This window comes from Bos indicus, chromosome 19 (assembly GCF_029378745.1).
Source record: "Bos indicus isolate NIAB-ARS_2022 breed Sahiwal x Tharparkar chromosome 19, NIAB-ARS_B.indTharparkar_mat_pri_1.0, whole genome shotgun sequence".
Classification (NCBI taxonomy): domain Eukaryota; kingdom Metazoa; phylum Chordata; class Mammalia; order Artiodactyla; family Bovidae; genus Bos; species Bos indicus.
Window position 1 is genome coordinate 58,154,041 of NC_091778.1, and position 23,750 is coordinate 58,177,790.

General features: G+C 52.6%; 2 protein-coding genes across 8 annotated transcripts in view; both read left to right on the forward strand.

Moving 5' to 3' along the window:
• Nucleotides 1–7,666, forward strand: part of LOC109574468 (protein CD300H-like) — a 63,890-nt gene extending 56,224 nt beyond the window's left edge. For 4 of the 7 annotated variants that reach the window (XM_070774134.1, XM_070774133.1, XM_070774132.1 and 1 more), the window contains 3 exons: nt 3,436–3,792; nt 5,030–5,168; nt 7,344–7,666. In XM_070774134.1, the coding sequence (XP_070630235.1) occupies nt 3,436–3,792; nt 5,030–5,168; nt 7,344–7,476 (629 nt within the window). In that variant the 3' untranslated portion in view covers nt 7,477–7,666. Of the gene's footprint in view, nt 1–3,344; nt 3,793–5,029; nt 5,170–7,343 lie in introns of those variants that run through there. The other 3 variants (XM_070774131.1, XM_070774130.1, XR_011562187.1) reach the window with 2 other exon arrangements.
• Nucleotides 7,667–17,208: 9,542 nt separating this feature from the next.
• On the forward strand, nt 17,209–23,554 carry LOC139177647 (CMRF35-like molecule 6). Its single transcript, XM_070774135.1, has 3 exons — nt 17,209–17,917; nt 19,649–19,772; nt 21,090–23,554. Exons 1-3 carry the CDS (start codon nt 17,518–17,520, stop codon nt 21,235–21,237), a joined length of 672 nt encoding a protein of 223 aa, XP_070630236.1. The 5' UTR covers nt 17,209–17,517; the 3' UTR covers nt 21,238–23,554.
• Nucleotides 23,555–23,750: the final 196 nt, after the last annotated feature.

Here is a 23,750-nt window from a genome sequence, read left to right on the forward strand (position 1 = left end):
CAGTTAGACAAGATTTTCTCCTGTTACTTAATCCAATCCTTAATTCTTATTAAAACAAGAGACTGTAGTGTGGAAGGGAGGCTGAAAAGGAGGAGATATATGTAGACATATAATGGATTCATGTTGCTGTACAGCAGAAACTAACACAACATTGTAAAAAATTAAAAAATAATAATAATTATATAAAATTAATTATATTATTTATGCATTCAGTTCAGTTCAGTCGCTCAGTCGTGTCTGACTCTTTGCAACCCCATGAATTGCAGCACGCCAGGCCTCCCTGTCCATCACCAACTCCTGGGGTTCACTCAAATTCATGTCCAATGAGTCGGTGATGCCATCCAGCCATCTTATCCTCTGTCGTCCACTTCTCCTCCTGCCCCCAATCCCTCCCAGCATCAGAGTCTTTTCCAATGAGTCAACTCTTCACATGAGGTGGCCAAAGTACTGGAGTTTCAGCTTTAGCATCATTCCTTCCAAAGAAATCCCAGGGCTGATCTCCTTTAGGATGGACTGGTTGGACCTCCTTGCAGTCCAAGGGACTCTCAAGAGTCTTCTCCAACACCACAGTTCAAAAGCATCAATTCTTCAGCGCTCAGCTTTCTTCACAGTCCAACTCTCACATCCATACATGACCACAGGAAAAACCATAGCCTTGAATAGACGAACCTTTGTTGGCAAAGTAATGTCTCTGCTTTTGAATATGCTATTTAGGTTGGTCAGAACTTTCCTTCCAAGGAGTAAGCGTCTTTTAATTTCATGGCTGCAATCACCATCTGCAGTAATATTATTTATTGTATTAAATAAATAAAAATAATAAATACATTTAGAAAAAGAGAGGCAAACTCAGAGAGGTGCAGATAATTTATTCTAAATCAGTTCATAAAGACACACAAAGCCAATGGACTTCTCCAGAGGTCCAGTGGCTAAGGCTGTGCCCTCTCAATGAAGGGAGCCTGGGTTCCATCCCTGGTCAGCGAACTAGATCCCACATGCTGCAACTAAAGATCCTGTATGCTGCAAGTAAGACCCAGCACAGCAAAATAAGTAGATAAATATGTATGTGTGCACACACACACACATATCTATATAAAAGACATAGTCAAGATTCAAACCAAATACTTTTATATCCAAGGGCATCGGTCTTTTTAATAGTACAATGTCAGTTACTTCTAAGTCCCCTAGTGAATACCCCTTTTTGTATGGAGGCCCTGACGCACTGTGGGCCTGGTGCCTCTCTTGGGGTCTGGGCTGGCCCCAGGTTGGAGGGCGCGCGGGGCAGGGCGGGGGTGTTTCTGCTCTGTGGACCCCTGGAAAGTAAGACTGCTGGGAATATGGTCAGTCCTGGTCTGAGAGAAAAAGTCAAGGTTTTTTTTTGAGGCCCTTGGGGGCAGGGAGCTTGCTCTAGGTGGGGCTGGGGGAGCCGCTCTCGCTGGCTCGGGGTCAGGGTCTGGAGGAGCATCAGAGGGCAGGGAGGTTCTGGAACGTTCCCTCACGTTTCCCGTCCACATCTGAGGAAGCAGCGCCCCAGATCTTGAAGGGTGGGTCCCGGGCAACTGAAAGAGTCGAATGTCAAGAGTCCAGGCCAGAAGTTGCCCTCCTCCCGCGCTCCGTCCCTCCCCTCCTCCCCTCTTCCCTTCCCCTCCTCCCCTCTTCCCTTCCCCTCCTCCCCTCTTCCCTTCCCCTCCTCCCCTCTTCCCTTCCCCTCCTCCCCTCTTCCCTTCCCCTCCTCCCCTCTTCCCTTCCCCTCCTCCCCTCTTCCCTTCCCCTCCCTCCTATCCTCTCGGTCAGGATCGGACAGAACAGCGCCCCCAGAGCCTGAGCCCAGAACAGCTGCAGATGCACAGAGACGGCTCCGCGAGGCTGCCCCCGGCTCGCCTTGAGTCCCAAGCCTCAATATGGAGGTCCTCCGGCTGGGGCATTTCGCCCCCTCCAGCAAGGTTGCTGGACCTCAGCACTGCTGACATGGGGGCGCATCGCTCTGTGTGGTGAGGGTGCCTTGTGCCCTGAGAGATGTTTAGCAGCATCCCTGGCCTCTGCCCACTGGATGGCAGGAGCAATTTACACCCTCCCTCTCCCCCCTCCCCCCACCCCGCAATAAACTAAATTAAGTCGCTTCAGTCGTGTCCGACTCTGTGCAACCCCAGAGACGGCAGCCCACCAGGCTCCACCGTCCCTGGGGTTCTCCAGGCAAGAACACTGGAGTGGGTTGCCATTGCCTTCTCCAATTCATGAAAGTGAAGTCGCTCAGTCGCGTCCGACTCTTCGCGACCCCATGGACAGCAGCCTACCAGGCTCTTCCGTCCATGGGATTTTCCAGGCAAGAGTACTGGAGTGGGTTGCCATTGCCTTCTCCGCCCGGCAATGGTGATCCTCAAAAATGTCTTCAGACATCGCCGGGTATCTCCCGCGGAGACTATCGCTGCTGCTTGGGAACCACTGCACTAGGGGATGTTGGTGGGAGGAGTAGACAGCGTTCTGTTGCAGAATATAGGTCAGTGGGCCACTTGGACTTGCTGGGAAATAAAGTGTCCAAATTCAAGATATTAAAAGTGAAGAAGTGGGAATTCCTTGGTGGTCCAGTGGTTAGGACTCGGCACTTTTCCTGCTGGTTTCGATCCCTGGGGCGGGGTGGAGGACTAAGATGCTGCAAGCTGGGCAGCTCAGCCAAAAATGTTTTTTTAAATGAAGGAGCAAAAATGTACTTTTTATGTTAATTTGAACATTAAACAAAAGCAAAAGGCTCCCAATCTGTGGGTGACAGTATATTGCCTGAATGGTTGGTTGGATGGGTGGGTGGGGAGAGAGAAGGAAAGAGAAAGGGAGGGAGGGAAGGATGGCTGGATGGACAGACAGATAGGTGATCAGTAAGTAGATTATTTGGGCTTCCCTGCTGGCTCAGATGGTAAAAAACCTGCCTGCAATGACAGAGACCCGGGTTTGATCCCTGGATCAGAAAGATGCCCTGGAGAAGGAAATGGCAACCCACTCCAGTATTCTTGCCTAGAGAATTCCATGGACAGAGGAGCCTGGCAGGCTATATAGTCCATGGGGGTGCAAAGAGCTGGACACGACTTAGCGACTAAACAACAACAGTCATCACCGAGTTCTGGCCTCCTTCACACGTTTGTTAGTCAGTATGATAGCTTGTTAGTCACAAAGAGTCAGACACAACTGAAGTGACTAACACACACACACACACACACACATGCACACAAGTATATTACACACACAATTCTTTTTCAGCAGTTTGGTACTTTGCCAAAACCGTTTCTCACCCGACCTTTACACTGGGTTAACAAGCTGCCTCCTTGGCTTCTGATTCCTCCTTCCTCTGGCCTCAGGGTGACTTCCAGGCTCCCAGAGGACTTGACCCCCCAGGCTCCCCTGGCCCAGGCTCTTTAGGATGAAGACAAGATGGACTGTGTCTTCCAGGCTCTTTGTCCCTGAGAGGCCCCAGCACCGTGACGGGCGCCGTGGGGGACTCCCTGAGCGTGGAGTGTCGCTACGAGGAGGAATACAGCGAATTTCACAAATATTGGTGCAGACAGCCATGTTTCCCGCTTTGGCAGCGGACTCTGCAGACCAGCGGGCCCGAGGTGGAGGTGAAGAGCGGCCGGGTGTCCATCACGGACCATCCGGAGGACCTCGCCTTCACAGTGACCTTGGAAAGCCTCACTGCAGACGATGCAGGGAAATACAGGTGTGGGGTTGCAACGATGCTGAAGGAAGAAGGACTCCTCGGCTTCCTGCCTGATCCCTTTTTCCAGGTTCAAGTGATTGTCTCTGCAGGTAAGACCCTCCTTCTCTCTAGTACTGGTGGTGAAGGAATCTGAGCTCAGCTCTGCGGGGCGTCCCAGGAGATCTCAGCCCAGGGGAGAGGAACTGGGCCTGGTGTTTGTGTGTCAGAGCTTCAGGGCCAAGTGCGTCGTGTGCATGTGAGTGTGTCCGGTGTGTGAGAGTGTGAGTGTGTGAGCGGCTGTGAGAGTGAGGGGGGGCACCTGGGTTCCTGCCACCGCCAAGGCCCTGACAACATCTGTGGGCCTCGGGGATTCTGAGGCTGGTGGCGGGGGAGAGCCCGCTGTTATCCCGGATCCGTCAGGACTAAAGGGCTCTTGCCGTCTCCCTGTGCCCACAGGGCACAGGTGTGTGTGGGTGGGGGGGTCCACTCCCGAAGACTCTCTTGTCACTCTCCCCTGGCTTCCGCTGTCAGAACCGGGGACTCTCAATAACCCAGATCCTCATCCAGGAGCCCCGAGTGACCCAGGCTCAGAGACGGCCGAGCCTGCCAGGCTCACCCCTCTGACTGCATGATCCCGAAGGGCAAGCCCCAGCCCCAGCTCCTCTCCTGGGCCTTTCCTCAGCCTCTGACCACTGTGCTGACCCAGGGAAAACCTGTTTCCCGGAGGCACCAGCAACTGGGCTGGGGGCCAAGGGGATTGATTTGTAGGCAAGGGAAAGCCCAAGAGGGAGCCCCCAAGCCTCTGGCCCCTGTCTGGGCCTTAGGAAGCATCACTACGAACAAAGCTAGTGAAAGTGATGGAATTCCTGTGGAGCTATTTCAAATCCTAAAAGATGATGCTGTGAAAGTGCTGCACTCAATATGCTGTGCATATTGTCTGTGCTGTGCATAAGTGCTGTGTCTCTGTCTGTCTGGCTTCCTCTCTGTCTCCTCAGCTTCCCTCTGCTTCTGCTCCTTTCCCTTCTGGACTCTGAACCAGGGTGAGGGAGGGGTGGTATGTGGATGCACTGGCTAGGCGGTGGGACCTGAGGTCCAACTCTTGTGCTGACCTTCATGCACTCCTGTTTTCAACGAGGTGAGGAGAAGGAAAATGCTTAATGCTAGAGGCAGCGACGCCGGTCCTGGTTGTCTCCACCTGGACGCAGAACAGGTGGGGGTGGAGTTGGGTGCAGATACTCCTATATGCTGGTCAAACCTGGGTCTGAGCGTGAGGAGGCGATGGTCCCAGAACACCTGTCCAGTCCCTTCTGTGAGTTTCCTCTCCTCTGTGGACTGGGAACCATGCAGGTGACAGGCAACTGGCTGGGAAGAGTCGTGGACAGGACACCGTTCTTCACCCTCCACAGTTCTTCACTCCACCCTCCATCACAGCCTCCAGTAGCAACAGCTCTACGTGGACTTCTGGATCGCTCAGCCAGCAGCAAGGGTAAGGTGCATGACTCCTGGTGTCTTCTGTCATCTTCACAGCTTCTTCCCTAGGGTAGGGCTTCCTAGATACGGGTTTCCTTAATGAGTCACCACTCAACAAACATTTAATTTACTTGCTGTGTGCCAGTAACTGATCCAAAGGCTAGGTATATGACTGTGAACTAATGGGCAAGGTTGTGCTTTCATGGAAGTTTCTTTCAGATGGGTAGATTTTAGACAATGGCAAGATGGATAAGAAGATAGACATGATAGGTAGGTAGGTAGATATGGATGATCGATAGATATAAAGATACATACACACATAGGAATAGACAGAGGACAATTGATAGAGATGTGTGAAAGGAAGGATAGCTAGATGTGGCTAGATGGATGGATGGATGGATGGACAGATGGACTGATGGATAGATAGATGGATGGATGGGTGGATGGGTGGATGGATGGGTGGGTGGATGGATGGATGGATAGGTGGATGGGTGGATGGGTGGACGGACGGACGGACGGATGGACAGACAGACGGACGGATGGATGGATGGATGGGTGGGTGGGTGGACGGATAGATGGATGGATGGATGGGTGGATGGATAGATGGATGGGTGGATGGGTGAACAGATGGATGGATGGATGGGTGGATGGATGGATGGATAGATGGATGGATGGGTGGATGGATGGATGGATGGATGGGTGGATGGATGGGTGGACAGACGGACAGATGGACAGATGGATAGATGGGTGGATAGATGGATGGACAGATGGATAGATGGATGGATGGATGATACATACATAGATGAATATAGATAGATATGGATGGATGATTGATAGATACATACAGAGGATAGTTGGTAGAGATGGAGATATGTGACGGGATGGATAGATATATGATAGATAATAGGGGTAGATGGAGAGGTAGATACTTGGATAGCTGATAGATAAATAATAGAGGAAATGTCAGTTAATGGCAATCACTGTGAGGCAAATGAAGCGGGTGTGTAGGGTAGGGTGAGAGATGTTTGGGAAGATGACGGGCATAATGAAGGCTACCAAGATGCTCAGTGAAAACAAATAACCAAGAGACTGTCTTGGTTTAGTTTCTTCAAACTCGATCCTAAGACACGTTTTGGCGAGTAGATCCCAGGAATAATGGTGAGGGAACAGGGAAGCAGGGAACGCCAGTGAAGCAGACACCAGTGAAAGAGGTGTCACCATAGCAACGGGGCTCACTCCCCCTCAGAGAGACTCTGTGGGGCATCCCCTGGGTTGGTCCCACAGAGCAGTGAGGAAGCCAGGGTGGTGGTCCACACACACTGGTCCTCACGGTGGGAGAAGATGGAGAGGCTGGCGGTTTTCATACAGAGTGGTGAGGGACGGCCTCTCAGAAAAAGTGACACTTGAGCAGAAACCTGAAGAAGTGGGAGAGCCCACCAAGAAGGAGCCTGGAGGAGTGTCCAGGCAGGGGATTCTATAGCATGTCTGGCCTGCTTGGTGCAGGAAGCCACGCACACCCCAAAAACCAGAGATCGCCCTCAAGCCAAGGATGTGGGAGACCACTGGTGGGCTCAGTACTGTCCAAGCAGCCAAGAGGTCATGTGGGCAAGGAGGGCACGAGGTGGGGTACCAACAGGGTTGGCCACAGGAGCCCAGTGTAATCTTGGAGGTGACCCTGGAGGGCCGCCTTAGGCTGGGAGCCAGGCGGAGGGCCGGGGAGGCAGAGTGATTTAGCAGAGGCTCAGGATGGGAAGAGGACATGGGACTTGTGAGGAGCTGGAGTGAGGGCAGGTCCTGGGACCCAGAGGTGAGAGAACTGGCCATGGGCTGAGCGAGGAGTTGAGGTCGTTGTGGTTGAGACTGCGGACCCATTTAAACAGAACAGATGCTCTCCCACGCGGTTGTTGAGGGTGAGTGGGATCTTCCCCAGTGGTCCAGTGGCTAAGACTCCACGCTCCCAATGCAGGCGGCCCAGATTAAACCCCTGCTCAGGGAACTAGGGATTCTACTTGCCACAACTAAAGATCCCGCATACCGCTACTAAGACCCAGTGCAGCCTCAATACCAACCAGACTGGACCTTGATTTTGAGTGTTGAGGCCATGGGACCTGAGCACAGAGGAAGATGGGGGAGGGGCCTGGGCCTCCTGTTGAAGCAGAAACTTACCACCAGTCACCGCATCCTCCCACAGGCCCCTGCTGGGCAGCGCCCACTTCCTGCTCCTGGTCTTCCTGAAGGTGCCCCTGCTCCTGGGCATGCTTGGTGCTGCCCTCTGGGTCAACAGGCCTCAGTGGGCAATTTGTGGGGAGACAGAACCAGTCTGACCAAGACAACCTGCAGCCCCGCCCCCCCACCAATATCCTGTCCAGAGACACAGCTGCTCAGACTAGAGAAGAACTGACCTTGAACTTCATGTTGCTTTTCACCTTATATCCAGAGACTCGATTAAAAAAAAAAATAAAAAACCAACTTTAAAAAGTTTAATGAAATATATCACATATACAAGTGTCTATATGATGTTCACCTGCCTGGTTTTTGGCTGGGGAGAACTGGGAAGAGCGTTTCACAAGGGCACCCAGAACCCCTCATTCCCTAGGAGGGAGTCCCAGGCACAGCACCACCGCTCGTCAGGGGACCCCAGGGCCTGATTTTCTGCCATCTCGCCCATCTGTGTTCCTTTCCCCCAGGCGTAGATTCTCAACTCTTCATTTCTTCATTCACTCACCAAATACAAAGAGCCTGGCATGTTTCTAGGTGTCGGAGAGAGAGCAATCATTAAAACATGGGTTTATATTCTAATGGGAGTTTAAAAAAAAAAATAAAGATATAACACTGGTTTATAATAAGCATTGTGGGGACTTCTCTGGTGATCCAGTGGTTAAGACTTTGCCTTCCAATACAGTGGGTGAGGGTTTGATCCCTGGTCAGGGAGATAAGATTCCACATGCCTCATGGCCAAAAAACCAAAACATAAACAACAGAAGCAATTTTGTAACAAATTCAATACACACTTTAAAAATGGTTCACATAAAAAAAAAAAAAAAAGCCTTACAGAGAAAAAAACAGACCAGAATTCAGAGGATGGGGCGACAGGAGGGCAGAGACGACCTCTCGGATGAGAGCCTCCAGCTTGCTGGGGGAGGGGGGAGGTGGACGGGCAGGACAGAGGCAAAGGCCTGGGTCGAGAAGGAGCAGGGGCTGTGACAACCCCCTCTCTCCAGCCGGGTGATCTCCTCTAAGTCAGCCAGCATCAAAAACAGTCTCCATGCAACAGAGCCTCTTGCTCTCTGGGAAGTGGGAGCTCGGGTAGAGGTGCAGTTTACCTCGTTGGGGCCCATCCCCCGTGTCCGAGCCCCAGGTCAGCCGGAAACCGTGCTGGGTGGATGTGGCGTCTCTATTTCCTGACCTCAAGGGCGAAAATAGAAGGCAACCACTCGGGTTTCCCAGGTGGTGCTAGTGGTAAAGAACCCGCCTGCAATGCAGGAGACGTAAGAGATGAAGGTTTGATCCCTGGATCGGGAAGATCCCCTGGAGGAGGGCACGGTAATCCAGTCCAGTATTCTTGTCTGGAGAATCCCATGGACAGTGGAGCCTGGTGGGCTATAGTCCATGGGGTCGCAGAGTCGGACACGACTGAGGCAAGTCGGCACACACCAGGGCACACTTGTGGCAGTTCTTCAGTCTACCACCAGATGGTGCTAGTGGCCTCTTGCAGAGCTTCACTCCTTCAAGGACATATGAACAATTCTACTCTAACCGGATTGCCTCTCAGCTGCTGAATCTGATCCTGGCCACCGTGAGTATCAGAACAAGACCCGTTGCATCTTGACAGCCATTCTTCTCCAGGCTGAGTCCTACAGCCCCTTCCCTCTCGTCAGCCTGAGCTGTCTGAGTAGGGGTCACCTTCCCACCCTGGGACCGACCAGACAAGGACCCAGACATCCAGGGGTCGGATCTTCAGCTTCCCTGAGCAGCAGCTCCCTAACTGCTCTTCGGGATTTCTCTCTCTCTGGGAGGAGTGGAGAGACCCAGCGCCCCCTGCTGGACGTGTCTGCTGCTGCTGCTGTTGCTGCTAAGTCGCTTCAGTCCTGTCCGACTCTGTGCGACCCCATAGATGGCAGCCCACCAGGCTCCCCCGTCCCTGGGATTCTCCAGGCAAGAACACTGGAGTGGGTTGCCATTTCCTTCTCCAATGCATGAAAGTGAAAAGTGAGAGTGAAGTCGCTCAGTCATGTCCGACTCTTGGTGACCCCTTGGACTGCAGCCCACCAGGCTCCTACGTCCATGGGATTTTCCAGGCAAGAGTACTGGAGTCGGGTGCCATTGCCTTCTCCGGCTGGACGTGTCTACTCGCTTGGAACTCGAAGTGGTGACGACTGTCAGTGTTTCCTTGTATGAGTGAGAGAAGCTGCTATTCCTATCAAACCACCAGTAGATATATAAATGAGCAGGGCCCTATGGGGCCTTCCCAGGGTGGGGCTGTGTGTGGGGTGGTCAGGCCTTCCCCCTTATCCCCTGCTTTAGCTCCTCTCTGAAGTACCTAGGTAATAGTATGTGATGTACATTTCCTGAGCTGTTTTGCAGAGGTGGAAACCCCCCACCAAAGGGAAGATGTTGACTACTTGAAGACCATGAGCACCGGGCCCCAGGCCTCCTGGAGCCTCAGTACTGGTGGATGGAACCCCTGTGACACCCCCTGCTCCCCCTCACCAGCCGATCAGAGGAACGTGGGGAACCCGGCGACCACACACCCGCCACCCCCCGCCAACCTGGCTTTTAAAAATGCTTTGCTGAAGTCTTTTAGGGAGCCCAAGGCTTTCTAGGCCTCCTCTTCTTGCAATGAAACTTCCTTTCCTCTGGACTCTGACTTTCCAGTTTGTTTGGCCTCACTGTGTGTCGGGCACACGAACTTGCATCAGCAAATTAAGTTTTAATCCAGTAGTCATTTTATAGCCAGTTAATTCTACTTTATGTAACAGAAAGTAACAGAAAGTTAACAGAAAGTCAGTTTGTGAACTTGGCGCATTTAAAATACACTGCAATTTTTATAATCTTCTTTTGGCATCGCTCCTTTTTTTGAGACTCTAAGCGCTTCAAAAAATAAAAGGCTTTGAATAAAAGCCTTTGACTGTGTGGATCACAATAAACTGTGGAAAATTCTGAAAGAGATGGGAATACCAGACCACCTGACCTGCCTCTTCAGAAACCTATATGCAGGTCAGGAAGCAACAGTTAGAACTGGACATGGAACAACAGACTGGTTCCAAATAGCAAAAGGAGTACATCAAGCCTGTATATTGTCACCCTGCTTATTTAACTTATATGCAGAATACATCATGAGAAACGCTGGGCTGGAAGAAGCACAAGCTGGAATCAAGATTGCCGAGAGAAATATACATAACCTCAGATGTGCAGATGACACCACCCTTATGGCAGAAAGTAAAGAGGAACTAAAGAGTCTCTTGACGAAAGTGAAAGAGGTGAGTGAAAAAGTTGGCTTAAAGCTCAACATTCAGAAAACTAAGATCATGGCATCTGGTCCCATCACTTCATGGGAAATAGATGGGGAAACAGTGGAAACAGGGTCAGATTTTATTTTTTGGGACTCCAAAATCACTGCAGATGGTGACTGCAGCCATGAAATTAAAAGACGCTTACTCCTTGGAAGGAAAGTTATGACCAACCTAGAAAGCATATTCAAAAGCAGAGACATTACTTTGCCAACAAAGGTCCGTCTAGTCAAGGCTATGGTTTTTCCTGTGATCATGTATGGATGTGAGAGTTGGACTGTGAAGAAGGCTGAGCGCCGAAGAATTGATGGTTTTGACTGTGGTGTCGGAGAAGACTCTTGAGAGTCCCTTGGACAGCAAGGAGGTCCAACCAGTCCATCCTAAAAGAGATCAGTCCTGGGTGTTCTTTGGAAGGACTGATGCTGAAGCTGAAACTCCAATACTTTGGCCACCTCATGCAAAGAGTTGACTCATTGGAAAAGACCCTTATGTTGGGAGGGATTGGGGGCAGGAGGAGAAGGGGACGACAGAGGATGAGATGGCTGGGTGGCATCACCGACTCGATGGACATGAGTTTGAGTGAACCCTGGGAGTTGGTGATGGACAGGGAGGCCTGGCGTGCTGTGATTCATGGGGTTGCAAAGAGTCGGACACGACTGAGTGACTGAACTGAACTGATTTTATAAAGTATCTACCTTATTCTCCAGGTTTCTGTGGAACTTAGAGAGACCCTGAAACCCAGAGGGAAATAAAACTCATACTCCTGATCCACTCCCCTTCAAAGACAGGTAATTACTTGTCTTTAAGCTCAGTCAGTAAAGAATCCACCTGCAATGTGGGAGATCTGGGTTTGATCCCTGGGTTGGGAAGATCCTCTGGAGAAGGGCATAGCAACCTGATCCAGTATTCTTGCCTAGAGAATTGCCATGGACAGAGGAGCCTGGCAGGCTGCAGTCTATGGGGTCTCAAAGAGTCAGACATAACTGAGCGATTAAGCACACAACTTTTTATTAATTATAGTTTTCCCTAGTGAAGTTCAGTTCAGTTCAGTCGCTCAGTCGTGTCCAACTCTTTGTGACCCCATGAATCACAGCATGCCAGGCCTCCCTGTCCATCACCAACTCCCAGAGTTCACCCAGACTCACGTCCATCGAGTCAGTGATGCCATCCAGCCATCTCATCCTCTGTCGTCCCCTTCTCCTCCTGTCCCCAATCCCTCCCAACATAAGGGTCGGACGCGGGGTAACTCCTCTCGTTGCCCACCCCTGACCTCGGATGCGGTGTAGCTCATCTTGGCCATTCCTGCGCCGTCACAGCCTGGCACTCTCGGCCGCTGCCCTTGACCTTGGACGTGGGGTAGCTCCTCTCGGCCGCGCTTAGTGCGCCGGCACCAATTTGAAACTGTTAGGTGTCGTCCAGCGGGCTCCAAAGAGCTCTGTACCACAGTCCTTTATGTCTCAGTGCAAAGAATTCAGTGAGGGGAAAGTGGTAGATAAGAAATCATTTATTAGAATAGGATGCTTGTGAGGTTTACAAAAGGGTGGCTGAGAGATACCACGCCTGAGAACTTACTGGGCTACAGTTTTCTAATCAAAGGAAAAGGAAGGGGGAGGAGAACTTTGTCTTCCTTGCATAGACGTAGTGCTCCCATCATCAGCTCCTCCAGGTTGAGTAGTGGAATTTTCTTGTCCCTACATGGTCAAGCTAGGTCCACAAATTATTGTTTTTTTATGTGTGCAGAGATCATTAATTAGTGAGCTCACTGGACAGGATGTGGTCATGCCACCATCGTTTTATTTTTGGGAGGTTTTGTTGCTAAGCAAGCTTGCTTGGTTTTGTGGTTAAGCAAACCTGTTTTCATGAGTAATCATGAAATTACAAGACTTGTAGCTCAGCTGATAAAGAATCCCCCCTGCAATGTGGGAGACCTAGGTTCGAACCCTGCGGTTGGGAAGATCCCCTGGAGAAGGGAAAGGCTACTGACTCCAGTATTCTGACCTGGAGAATTCCATGGACTGTATAGTCCGTGGGGTCGCAAAGAGTTGGACACGACTGAGCGACTTTCACTTTCACCCCTGCCCCCACACCCATTTATTTTCTACTTACAATCCCTAGTGGGGTGACTATTTAATCACCTACTTTGTCCCTTTACTCTGTCCCTATCAAATTAACTCTGTGGTTGGTTCCTATGCTATTTAATGCTCCACTTGACACTTTAGGCTTTTTGCTCTACATGTCTCTCTAGGAGCCCACTGAAACACAAACAGTTCATCAGCTCCGGGGAATGTCTGCGGAGGGGGTGGGGATGTCACTCCATAGAAGAGTTGCCATGCCCTCCTCCAGGGGATCTTCCCAAACCAGGGATCGAACCCAGGTCTCCCACATTGCAGGCGGATTCTTTACCGCCTGAGCTTAAAGCCACGTAATTGCTCTTTGAAGGGGAGTGGATCAGGAGTATCAGCTTTATTTCCCTCACAGAGGTTTGGGATCCCTGATGTCAAGTCCTCGAAGGAAATCTTTCTGAGTTAGGTCTTCACGTGCAGACTTGAGAGTTGAAGAAGAAAATTCCCACAGGGCCAGATACACACCTATGTTGGTCAACACTCTCTAGAGAAACAGAACAATGGATGTTTGCATATGAAGAGATGTATTATAAGGAACTGGCTCACCTGGGAATACCACCGTCTGTTGTCTGTATAGTTCACGCCAAGGTCAAAAGTTTGAGAAACAGAAGTGCCAAGGATAGGAAGCAACCAGGCAGGAAGGGCTGAATACCTGTTCCTCCACCTGTCAGGCTAACTTCATCAGACCGACTAAAGGATGCCCACCTACCCTGGGAGATCAAATGAGATCCAATCAGTCAATCCTAAAGGAAGTCAACTCTGAATATTCACTGGAAGAACTGATGCTGACACTGAAGCTCCAATACTTTGGTCATCTGATGCGAAGAGCCTACTCATTGGAAAAGATCCTGATGCTGGAAAAGATTGGAGGCAAAAGAAGAAGGAGGTGGCAGAGGATGAGATGGTTGGATGGCCTCACCACGTCAGTGGGACATGAATCTGAGCAAACTCTGGGAGACAGTGAAGGACAGAGGAGCCTGGCGTGCTACAGTCCATGGTGTTGCAAAGAGTTGGACACAACTTAGGGACTGAACTACAACAACAGCCTACATTGGGCAGGAGCAACCTGCTTCACTGAGTCCACCCCGCCCACGCTAATCTCACTGGGAAACGTCCTCACACACACCTCCAGAATTGTTTAATCTGGGCGCTCTGTGGCCAGGCAGGTTGATGCATAAAATTAACCATCACAACAGGAACCCCTAAGAAAACCAGATGCATTTCCTGAATTACTGTTGCCATTGCCCGTGTTGATTCTTCCAACCAATCAGCACAGCCAGGAGCCGGCAGAAACTGCTTTCGGCTCAAGAAATGTTTTTCTGGAAAGGAAGATTCCCTGGGGAAGTTAGTGAGAAGGGAGAGATCTTGGTGGGTGGAGAAGGTGTAGGAAACAGTCCAGATCAGGTTTCTCAATTGAGGTTACCATGGTGGCCAACAAAGTTTCGTCTAGTCAAGGCTATGGTTTTTCCTGTGGTCGTGTATGGATGTGAGAGTTGGACTGTGAAGAAGGCCGAGTACTGAAGAATTGATGCTTTTGAACTGTGGTGTTGGAGAAGACTCTTGAGAGTCCCTTGGACAGCAAGGAGATCCAACCAGTCCATTCTGAAGGAGATCAGCCCTGGGATTTCTTTGGAAGGAATGATGTTAAAGCTGAAACTCCAGTACTTTGGCCACCTCATGTGAAGAGTTGACTCATTGGAAAAGACTCTGATGCTGGGAGGGATTGGGGGCAAGAGGAGAAGGGGATGACAGAGGATGAGATGGTTGGATGGCATCACTGACTCGATGGACGTGAGTCTGGGTGAACTCTGGGAGTTGGTGATGGACAGGGAGGCCTGGCGTGCTGTGATTCATGGGGTCACAAAGAGTCGGACACGACTGAGCGACTGATCTGATCTGATGGTGACCAACAAACCTCCCCTTCTGCTTCCTGGCTCTGATGACTGTGCTTCTCCCTCTTGCTGGCTCCTGGCTCTTTCCCCTTCAGAGTCACCATATGGTGAGGAGATACTTGGGCTGTTGTGCCAGGGGGATCTGGGTTCGGGTCTTGACACCGTCACTTATGATATGCTTCTGGCCAGTTTGCTTGGGCTTCCCGGGTACCGCAGCGGTAAAGAATCTGCCTGCCCATTTAGGAGATGCGGGTTCGATCCCTGGGTCAGGAAGATCCCCTGGAGAAGAAAATGGCAACCCACTCCAGTATTCTTGCCTGGGAAATCCCATGGAAAGGGGAGCCTGGTGGGCTGCAGTTCAGAGGGCTGCAAGGAGTCAGACACGACTGAGCGACTGAACACACACACATAGTTTGTTTACCTTTTGACTCGTGGGAAAGGTAGTTGGGGAGAGGTGAGGTTTATCCCTATACTCTTTACTACAGGAAAAAGACCAGTAAATGATCAATTTCCACCCCCCCACCAAAATCAAGCAAACTTTCCGAAGCATAATTTCATGACTTAATTTTTTATTTCCATGTTTTGGTTTTTAAATTCTTTCAAAAAAGGTTTATTAATTACAATGTTGTGTTGGTTTCAGGCGTACAGCAAAGTGATTCAGTTACACACATACATGTATTCATTTTCGGATCCTTTTCCCATATAGGTTATTATAGTATGCTGAGTAGAGTTCCCTGTTTTACACAGTAAATCCTTGTTGGCTATCTATTTTACGTAGAGTATTATGTGTTTGTTAAGCTCAAACCCCTAACGTATGCCTACCCCACCCACATTTCTCCTTTGGTACACCGTAAGTTTGTTTCTGAAATCTGTGAGTCTGATTCTGTTTCGTAAATAGTTTATTTATATCATTTAAAAAAACAACTGGACTCCATGTATGATACATGATATTTGTCTTTCCCTGACTTACTTCACTCAGTGTGACATCCTCCGGGTCCGTTCATATTGCTGCACACAACACTATTTTGTTCTTTCTAAACTGGTGCTTAAATTCTCTTATTGAGGTAGAGCATGCAAACAGGAAGGGCACAGGAGGATTGAGATGGAGACAGCTGTAATCACAGTGTTGTCGGGAGAGAGGGCTATTGTAATGCCAGAGGGAGAGGAGGGAGAAAGAGGGAGAGTTCGAGAAAGCCAAGACTACAGGATTTGGGTTCCAGGATTATTGTGGCCTCTGATCTTGATAAGGCAGTCTAGAAGAGGGAGAGATCTGGGAAGAGAGTGTTTAGGAGGAAATCAGTAGACCTGGCTTTTGCAGGAAAAGGTGGAGAAACGCATAAGGTGGGTGAGATGACCCTGTATCTGGACCGACCTGCCTGTCAATCCCAGGGGAAACCGACCCTAAACCATGACGTCATGAGGACGAGTCACTCTGAGTGAGGACAGACCTGCCTGCCCACCTCCTGGGAAGGACCACCCCCCTCTCTGCATCTCTGCTCATCACTGCGAACTTAAAGAGAGGCCAGCTCGGGTGTCTTCGGGCAGACCGCCCCCATATTATACAGCCGCCCCCTCCACGCCGTTGGGTGGAGGGTAAAGGGCTGGAGTGAGTTCCCTGGGTCCCAGCTTTCCCCTTAGCATCTTTCACCACTGAACTGCCCTCGCTCACACTCAGTTCTCTGTGCTGAGGCTCACGATGTAGTCCACTCTCAAGAGTAAAAAATGAGGGACGTGGAGGGTTGGGGTCAGCGGCTCCCCGTCTGTGTCAGGGATCCAGGAGACACACTGGGAGGGAAGCCATGGGCTATGGGATTTGCTCTTGGACCCAAGACAGGACCTTCTGGAAGCACGCTCTCACGGGTGCCTGGGTCTGCAGGTTGGCAGGACACAGACCCACTGTGGTCACCACCCAGGCCAGGGAGGATGGAGGAAACTGGCACCTGCCCCGGAGCCGTCCACCCTGACCACAGAGGAAATGATGTATCACCAAGGGTGGGACGCACCTCGGAGAAAGAGCCCAGCGTGGCCCAGGTGTTGGGGGGCGCGCGTGAGACCCACAGGGGCAGCTGTGGGCTGAGCAGAGTGGGCCGCTCATCCTCAGAAGGTGACCGCGGACGTCCAGTCACGAGACTGAGAGAAGCCGGGGGTCACCGGCTGGCGTTGCACGGCCCTTCTGCTCCTCACCCCGAGATTTCTGCACGCGGCTCAGTACTGGCTGCCAGGAGGACTGTGGAGACCAGGGACAGGGCTGGGCCAGGAGCAGAGAGGCCCAGAGGAGCAGAAGTGGGCATCGGGGGGGAATCCCCTGAGGAGGCCTGACCCTGTCCCTGCCCGGGGCCTGGCGCTGCTGCAGGTGGCATCCCTGCCGGGGAAATGACCCCGAGGGGCAGGGCCGGGTGGCTGCCTTCAGCTCTGCTGCTGCTCCAGCTCCCAGGTAGGTAGTCAGCCCTTCCTGGGGGAGGGGAGGGGCAGGGCTGGAGCTGGGTGAGTGGGGGGCCAGCAGCGGGGGACGGAGAAAAGGTTCCAGAAGGGCTGTCGCCTGTCTCAGCAGCGAGCAGGAGGGTTCAGGGTGCGAAGCAGGTGAGCCTGGTCCACTGTGCTGGTGGGAGGGGGCGCCTGTGAGGGTCAAACCTCAACAGTCACAGTCAGAGATGACCTCTTGGGGCACCACACACACACACACACATACTCACATACACACGCACACACACCCTGAGTTTTCTGTCTCCACGGAACCCTCTCCTCTGTGAGGAGGGACCTCCTTCCCCATTCCTCCACACCTGGGTCTGAGGAAGGGCCTGCCTCCTGCCTTGGCCTCCTCCAGACCCCACGGGCCCTCGATGGACCTGCATCCAGGGCTCCCCAGACCCAGACTCACTCGATGGAGCTGGACTCGGTTGTGTTTTACAGGCTGTTTGTCCCTGAGTGGCCCCCGAAGCGTGACAGGCATCGTGGGGGGATCCATGAGCGTGGAGTGTCAGTACCAGGAAGCATTCGTGGACGACATCAAATACTGGTGCAAACACCCGTGTGTGTCACCGTGGAAGATTGTGGAGACCAGAGAGTCAGAGAGAGAAGTGAGGAGGGGCCGCGTGTCCATCAGAGACCGTCCTGCAAGCCTCACCTTCACAGTGACCTTGGAGAGCCTCAGAGAGGAGGATGCGGGAACGTACGGATGTGGGATCTATGTGCCACTTTCACGTGACCCCACCTTCCAGGTGGAGGTGTCTGTGATCCCAGGTGAGCCTGAGACACCAGCTCTAGGGCTGCTGACGTACCTGGGACCCTGACCCTCAGGAAGGACCTGGAGCAGAGGGTGTCGAGGGTCAGTGATCAGGACCCAGGCTCTGAGTGGTCGGCAGGCACACAGCACACGTCCACCTCTGGTTCTTCGAGACCCTCTCTGTGTCCACCCCGACACACCCTCACACCTGAAGCTCTCCTGGGTGGAAAGGGAGGGGGAAACGCCCTGAATCTGGGGGCCTGCTGCCTTGCCATCTTCACAAGGGTCAGGTCCACTCTGAAGGTGACCCTGTGTCTCTTCCTGGACTTCTCTGGCCAGCCTTATGGGGCGGGGACCAGCAGGGCCAGCAGGGGGCACTGCAGTGTCGTGGAGGGCTCCTGGGGCCCCAGCCTCGCGGTGGTGGTCCTGGGGGTCTGCAGCAGCCGCAAGAGGGGGGAGGTGGAGTCCCGGAGCCCACGTGGGGCTCTGGATGCTTTGGAGACCCCTCCCGCCTCCAGCCTGACCTTGCCTAACCCTCTTCCTCCGGCACCTGGCACCCGAGGAGGAAACCCAGAGGAGCCCGTTGGGCAGAGAAGGATGAGGAACAGGGCTCTTAGGAGGTGTTAAGGCCCTCAGCGGACCGCCACGTGCTGCAAATGAATCTTTACACTTTTCTTTCTTTCTTTGGCTGTGCTGGGTCTTGGTTGCTGCACGCGGGCCTTCTCTGGTTGCAGCAAGCAGGGCCTGCTCTTTGCCGTGGCGCTCGGGCTTCTCGCTGCCGTGGCTTCTCCTGCTGCGGAGGACGGGCTCTAGAGCCTGGGCTCAGTTGTTGTTCATGCCTAGTGGCGTGTGGGATCTTCCCTGACAAGGATTGGACCCACGTCCCCTGCGTTGGAAGGCAGATTCTCTGCCACTGGACTGCCAGGGAAGCCCCAGTAAGTCTTTAACAGAAGGCTGCTCTGGTTTCCTAAGGACCCAGTCACGATACTATGCCCATATATTCGCTTTCTCCCCTTGACTTCTTGTTCTGAGGTTGTGCCTGGCTCCCTGAGTTCCTTCCTGTTGGCCGAGGCTTCTCTCTCACGAGGGAGGTTTCCTTTGTATGTTTCTGTTTACAAGAAAGGAACCGAGAGTTACTGGCTCCGCGGGGTGTGTCGGGGAAGGGCTCTGTCCACTTACCTCAGGAGAGGCCACATTTCACGGGGTCCACCAGGTTGATATCTCTCTAGATCTTTCTGGTCACGCCCTCCCATGGAGAGGACTGCCTGGGGCCCTGGGCCTGGCTGACAGATGACACGGGGTCTCCTGATTCAGCTCAGGCTCAGCTGCAGGACTTTGATCTGAGCTTCGCTCCAGCCACTCCCCTTGCCCGGCACTGTCTGCCCCGTCCCTCTGTGTTAATCCCAAAAGAATACGTGTCACCCCGTTTGTCCCCTGGCAGGGTGGGCCAGGAGGACAGAGGTGTCGCTGTGCCTGGGGGTGACCTGGAGCCAAGTGCCCTCTCCACACTCTCAGATCCCCCGGGGAGCAGGGCCATATGCCTCTGACAGTGCCCACCTGGCCAAGGGGCATCTGGAGAGGGGCAGGGAGGGGGGCCCAGGGTGTTGGTCAGGCCTGGGTGTGCCCGTGAGCACACAGCACGTCCATCCAGATGTTGTGAGTGACCTTGACTGTGAGTCAGAACCACACTGGGATAGAGGCGGGTACCCAGGGGGTGAAACAGGGCCTGACTTGTGTTTCTCCCTCAGTCTCTATGACAACCACCAGCCCCAAGAGGTCCACAAGCACCCCGGAGTCTCCCACTACCTTGGCAGCGCCCACCTGGAGAGCCGTGTCCAGGCAGGAGGCCCCTGATCCCGGCCAAGCGCATCGGTAAGGGACCCCCATCCCAGGACATCTCACCTGGGTGATTTCTAGGTGAGACCGGGGAGTAATAGGCAAGTCTCCCTTCACCAAGGACCCTAACTTATTCAACAAATTCTGTAACAAGCAGTAAAGGTCCTACTAAGTGCCTGGAGCTCTCGTTGACTTGGGATCCAGCAGCAAAGCACACAGACACAGTCCTGCCCTGACAGAGCCGTGTTCTAAGTGGCGATTCACACGGTGAGCAGATCGGCACGTCGGTTGTGTAAATACACCATCTACTGATGAGTGCTTGGAGGAAAATGCCACCTGTGGAGGGGCCAGCATGTGTGGGAGGCTGGTGGAGTTTGCTGGTTAAAACACAATGATGAGAGGGCCCCTAATTGATTACAGACGCTTGAATGGAGGCCTGCAGGATCTGGGAGCCAGGCATGCCGGGATCCTCAGAAATGAGGCAGCGGGCACAAGGTGGGGCAGGCTGAACAAAAGGCCCCCAGCCCAGGGCACGGCAGGAACAGACGCTCTGGGCGTTGGTGACCCCTCTGTCCCCTGGAGCCCTGGTCATCTGTATCATCTTGCTGAAGAGCCCTGGCCTGTGAGGGTGCAGAGCTGAGGGGCTCACTCTTTCATCAGCCAAGGACTTTAAAGGACTGGAGCTTTGGAGACCCTGGGCAGGTCCCGGCTGCTCACTGAATAAGACAGAACAGTCCCTGCACTCAAGGCGGCTGTGCTCTTTTGGCTAACAGACATCAACCAAGTCTCCCCAGTGTTGGGTTCTGTACCCTAGACTGCAAAACCCCACCTGAGGAGCGTGTTAGTTGTTTCAGTCCTGTCTGACTCTTTGCGACCCCCACGGACTGTAGCCCACCAGGTTCCTCTGTCCATGGGATTCTCCAGGCAGGAAAACTGGAGTGGGTATCCATTCTCTTATTGAGGGGATCTTCCTGAGCCAGGGATCGAACCTGGGTCTCTCCTGCATGGTAGGCAGATTCTCTACCCTCTGAGCTGCTGGGGAAGCCCCCATGAGGAGGGCACAAATAGAAAAACCTCCTAATGCCCAGGTCCCCCTTGGATCTCCAGTCTCCCTCACATGATTCTCATGGCGGCATCCACCCTTATGTCCACAGTCCTAAGTCTCAGGGGCAATTCTTGAGATCAGGGTCCAGAAGTCCTTCAGGTGAGGCTGCTCTGTGTCGGGTTGATCCTTGTATAGATTCTTGTAGCCACAGAATCTGTGGGGGCAATGTGGACGCGGGGCAAGCAAGGTGGAGACACCAGGGCCTCCCCGAGGATGCTGCTCACTCTCCGTCCCCGTGTCCTCCACAGGCCCCTGCTGGGCAGCGTCCACTTCCTGCTCCTGGTCTTCCTGAAGGTACCCCTGCTCCTGGGCATGCTGGGTGCTGCCCTCTGGGTCAACAGGCCTCTGAGGAGCTCTCCGGACAGGCAGAGTCAGTCCATTTACGAGAACTGGTAGCCCTCATGTTCATCGTGTCCTCTTCGATGATGCAGTCGGACCACTGGATGGAAGTGACCTTCTGTCCGTCTGTCCTGTATCACCCTCTACCTCTCTTTCAGAATACTGTGTTTGTGGATTTCCTTGTAGCTTTCTTTCCTTGCCCATGATTCTCTAAAACCAAAAGCATACTTCCTCAATAGGTGCTTCTGAACTGTACCCACAGATCAATATCGAGTACAGAGCTTCCAGCTCATCTGTGGAGCATCATTCATGCACTGAACTCTCAGGCGCTCTCTCTGCAGTCTTCAAACCCCAGGACTGTGGGAATCTTGCTTTTGGGTCTGTTTTGATGGATCCAGGCAGTTCCGTGGTTTCCCACATGATCCATGCTACCATAATCACCCACCCTCCACAGGTCTCGGATCCATCGTGGGGAATCTTCCAGTTGCTGAGTGTGTCTATTTAAGTATGCATTCTGAAGCTCAGGAAATAAATAGCAATGCAGAGATTTGATGGTCCAGGGGGCCAGCATGCATGGGACCTGAATCCAAACTCCATTCTGCACGAACCTCCACACCCCACTGTCCTGTCTAATGGACCAAAGGGCCATGTTGGGTTTCTCCAATTGGTGTGAATTCAGAACAGAATCCACCATTGCATGGAAAATCAGCTTATTCCCCTCCCCATGCCCAGTCAAACTGGTTAGTGTGTTTAGGTCCTTTGTGGATGGCTGGTAGAAGAATAACAGTACAAAATTTATGCAACCATCACAGAATCCTTCCTTCCTCCTGTTCAAAGGTAACTCAAGCCCCACCCTCACCTCGTCATTCAAGGCCCATGGTGGTAGACCTGGTTCAAGTTTTTAAATCAATGAGGGGGCAGGGGTGAGTCTTCTAGTCAATAGCTTAATCTCCATGACTTGTAGAGACAAAAACCTGGATAGGCTGCCCACAGTTTTGGTTCAAACTGCATCGTGATGAACTTGCCAGCAGCAAAGATCTCTGAGAGGCAGGTTATCATCTTGACTCATCTATCTGAAGCGGCCAGGACCTGGGGACTTGCAGCCACTTTTCATGCAGCAAATATATGGGGAGAGGACCAAAGTAGTAACCACTAACCTAGGCGTTGCTTCCAACCATGATTAAACAGAAGACAGAGCCCAGCTTTTGGTGCTCACATTCCAGTTGGTGGACAGAGAGAAAACAGGCACAATAGCCAGGTATGCAGACATGCAGATGTCCAGGTCCACACTGAAGAGTATCTTGTAGTAACGTAAGATAAGAGGAGGTGCTGTTGGTGAGACAGCAAGGGATGAGTCCTATCAGCCTCGTGAAGAGGGTGATGTTTAACCAAGTCCAGAAGAAAGTAATACAGTGAGCCCTGTGGGCGCCTGGAAGAAGAGCCCTCAGGCAAAGGGGACTGCAGGTGTAAATGTCCTGCCTTGGGAGCGTTTTCTAAGCGGATCCAGGGATGAGCAGAGGGCAGATCCTTGCAGGGTCCACTGGAGCCATGTTCTCCAAGATCATGGTCCAGTCGTGTTCACCAGCCTGAGTAGAAAAAGGAAAACCAGGATTGGAGAACCTAGTTTCCTGAGAGCAGGGGAGTCCTGAGAGAGGAATTCAGTCATTGATCCCTTAGCTGAATTGCCACAGGCTATGCTGGAAAGACACTGGGCTTCAGGCAAGATGGGGACCATCAACTCGTGGGGCCACAGCCCAGATGGAGACACACAGGGAGCCACAAATCCCAGGAGATAAATCCAAGAGGGGGTTCAAATGGTCCAACAGGACACATAACAAGAGAACCAACCTAATCTGGGAGGGTCAAGGAAGCTGTAGAGTCAAGGGTGTTAGCTGTGGGTCAACGTGGGGAGAGTGGCAGCCTGGGGGTGGAGCTGGAGTCAGGATGAGGTGGCTGAGTTCTGGGCCTTGGCGTGCTGCCATGAGCTGTGGGAGAGACCTGGTCAGAACACGGGGCTTCATCTGGAGATGGGCAGGGGTCAGGGGGGTGATCGGTGATCGATCAAGCAGAGTGAGCCGGCTCTACTGCATGCCTCCAGCTGCGCACTGGGACCCAGGTCTACTGCCCGAGCCTAGGAACTGGGGAGAGTCAAGACCCGCATGGGAGGAATGGGGGACCCTGGTTTCTGCAGACAATCTTGAGAAGCTGAAAAAACCTACCCGAGGGCAGGACTGCATTCCCCCGTTACCCGGTCCCACTGCCCAGGAAGATTTGACTTGCTGGCTCTGCACACACGTGAGCACGCCACTGTGAGTGAGGATGGGCAGTCTGTCTCCTCTCTGCGGGTCATCCCCTCCCTCATTTCGGCACCGTCAAGAGACCCCTGCTCATCACGTGCATCCAGAGAGGCCCCAGCAGCCCGTGCCCTCGCCCACCCGCTCTGTGCCACTGATGGGGGAGGAGGCTCCCCTCAGCCCCCAGGTCCCCAGCTTCTCATCCAGAGTCCTCTCCCCTGGCCTCCATTGTCAGTCTCTCTCTGCTTCTCAAAGGGGAGTAGACTCTGCCCAGAG